The sequence below is a fragment of the Pyxicephalus adspersus genome, unplaced genomic scaffold (assembly GCF_032062135.1).
Source record: "Pyxicephalus adspersus unplaced genomic scaffold, UCB_Pads_2.0 Sca748, whole genome shotgun sequence".
NCBI lineage: Eukaryota > Metazoa > Chordata > Amphibia > Anura > Pyxicephalidae > Pyxicephalus > Pyxicephalus adspersus.
The window spans coordinates 7,936-9,514 of NW_027317755.1; the positions used below are offsets into that span (position 1 = coordinate 7,936).

A 1,579-nucleotide genomic window follows, 5' to 3' on the forward strand; every position below is an offset into this window, starting at 1 on the left:
GCTAATATTTGTTATTATACTACCTAATGAACCCTACTGGAGAAAAACAGATGTGCCAGTTTCTTACAGAGTTAGGATCTGCAGATACTTGAACAGTTTTCTTTTTTTCTGCAGAAGTACACCAATCCTGGAGTTGAATGCAGTAAAGATTTAGGTCTTCAGTTGGCTTATTTTCAGTGGCAAAAATCGTTTCTCTGAAAGGAATATTAAAGGTCACTGTAAATGTCTCTTATAATAAATAAATAAATAAAAAAAAAAAGCTGTAGAATTCAGGACTGCATGTAAAACTACAAAATCACAGTAACAATAAACTGGGTTAGAAATTTCAAGATGGGTATCTAATGTGAAATATTTTCAGTGACAGGGGAAGGTCAAACAGTTCAAGCCTATACTGGATATAAAAAAAATATGTTTACTAATAGGGTGCTACAGAGTCCTACATACAAGCATCTAAACACTTACCCTTCATCATGGGAATCTAACAGCAGCAGAGAACTTCCATCTTTGAGTCCTAACATATTAAGAGTTTTGTCCATATCCTCCAATGCAAACACACTCCAGCCTTCACTGTTTTCTGTGGACGGAGAACACAGTAGGGACTCAGTTGAGGGACTTCCAGCCAGCTTGACTTGCACGTCTCTCAAATGAAAGTTTGATGGGAAAACCCTTTGACTCTCTGAGTATTTTTGTGAAGAACCACTGTTCGTATCTTTACATGGACGCATGATGGTTAAAAGAAGGGGTGTACATTCTGGACCACTATGCACTGGGAGACCACCGACCTGAATAAAATTTTCATGAGACACAGAAGTCATAATATGCAAAAACAAACAAAGAGGAAGCTTTTTCCCAGAGGATTTTCTGAATTTCAATCATACCTGCTTTCCATCCCACACAAATATGTCACATCCTTCTTTAATTCCTGCTCTTGACAAAGTCTGTTCGGCATCTGAAGCATCCATGTAACAAAAAAATGAAAACGATAAAATATTTTATCTTAAATACCCAACTACAATCTGGATATTGTCACTGGTGCTTTTTCACATTTAAATTATATCTGATCTTAAGCTTCCACTATATGCTCCTCAAACATCTTGACTGGGAACTGTTTGACGTCTTTACATTATTTTACATTTATGCATAGAATTTATTACATTTTCAAAAAAATCTTTAAAAACTACTAATATTATGAGGAGTTCCAATTCCTAATAAAACCCCTACTGTTAGCACTGTACAAGCCCCTTCCCCTGCTGTTCTATATTCTTGCCTAAGAACAGCTCTGGGTTTTTTAAACTGCTGTTGCCACAAACACAGACTTGGCAAATAATCCACATGGCCTCAGCCAAAAAGACAGATTTCACACTGACAGTGGCCTGCTGTCTTGTCTAGCTAAAGAGAGACCTAAACAGGTGACATGTAAATGTAACAAAGCTTTGTAGGTTAAGTAGTAGGACAGATGATAAGCAATGACAGCTTGACACAGTTACTGATTTCTTTCAAACACTCACCGCACAAGTTCTCAAAGATATGTAATCCTGCAGGCAGAAGCTTGGCAATGCTCAGGACTTGTCCTTCCAAC

At 37.3% G+C, this 1,579-nt stretch overlaps 1 protein-coding gene across 1 annotated transcript in view; it reads right to left on the reverse strand.

The window, feature by feature from the left end:
• The window catches only part of LOC140321111 (ubiquitin carboxyl-terminal hydrolase 40-like), a gene marked incomplete at its 3' end in the record, with an annotated part of 7,389 nt that extends 5,816 nt beyond the window's left edge, over positions 1 to 1,573 (reverse strand). The window contains exons 1-4 of the mRNA XM_072397982.1: positions 1,509 to 1,573; positions 879 to 949; positions 463 to 782; positions 68 to 194 (exon numbers count right to left, since the gene is read on the reverse strand). Of these exons, the coding sequence (XP_072254083.1) occupies positions 68 to 194; positions 463 to 725 (390 nt within the window). The remainder of the gene's footprint in view (positions 1 to 67; positions 195 to 462; positions 783 to 878; positions 950 to 1,508) is intronic.
• Positions 1,574 to 1,579: the final 6 nt, after the last annotated feature.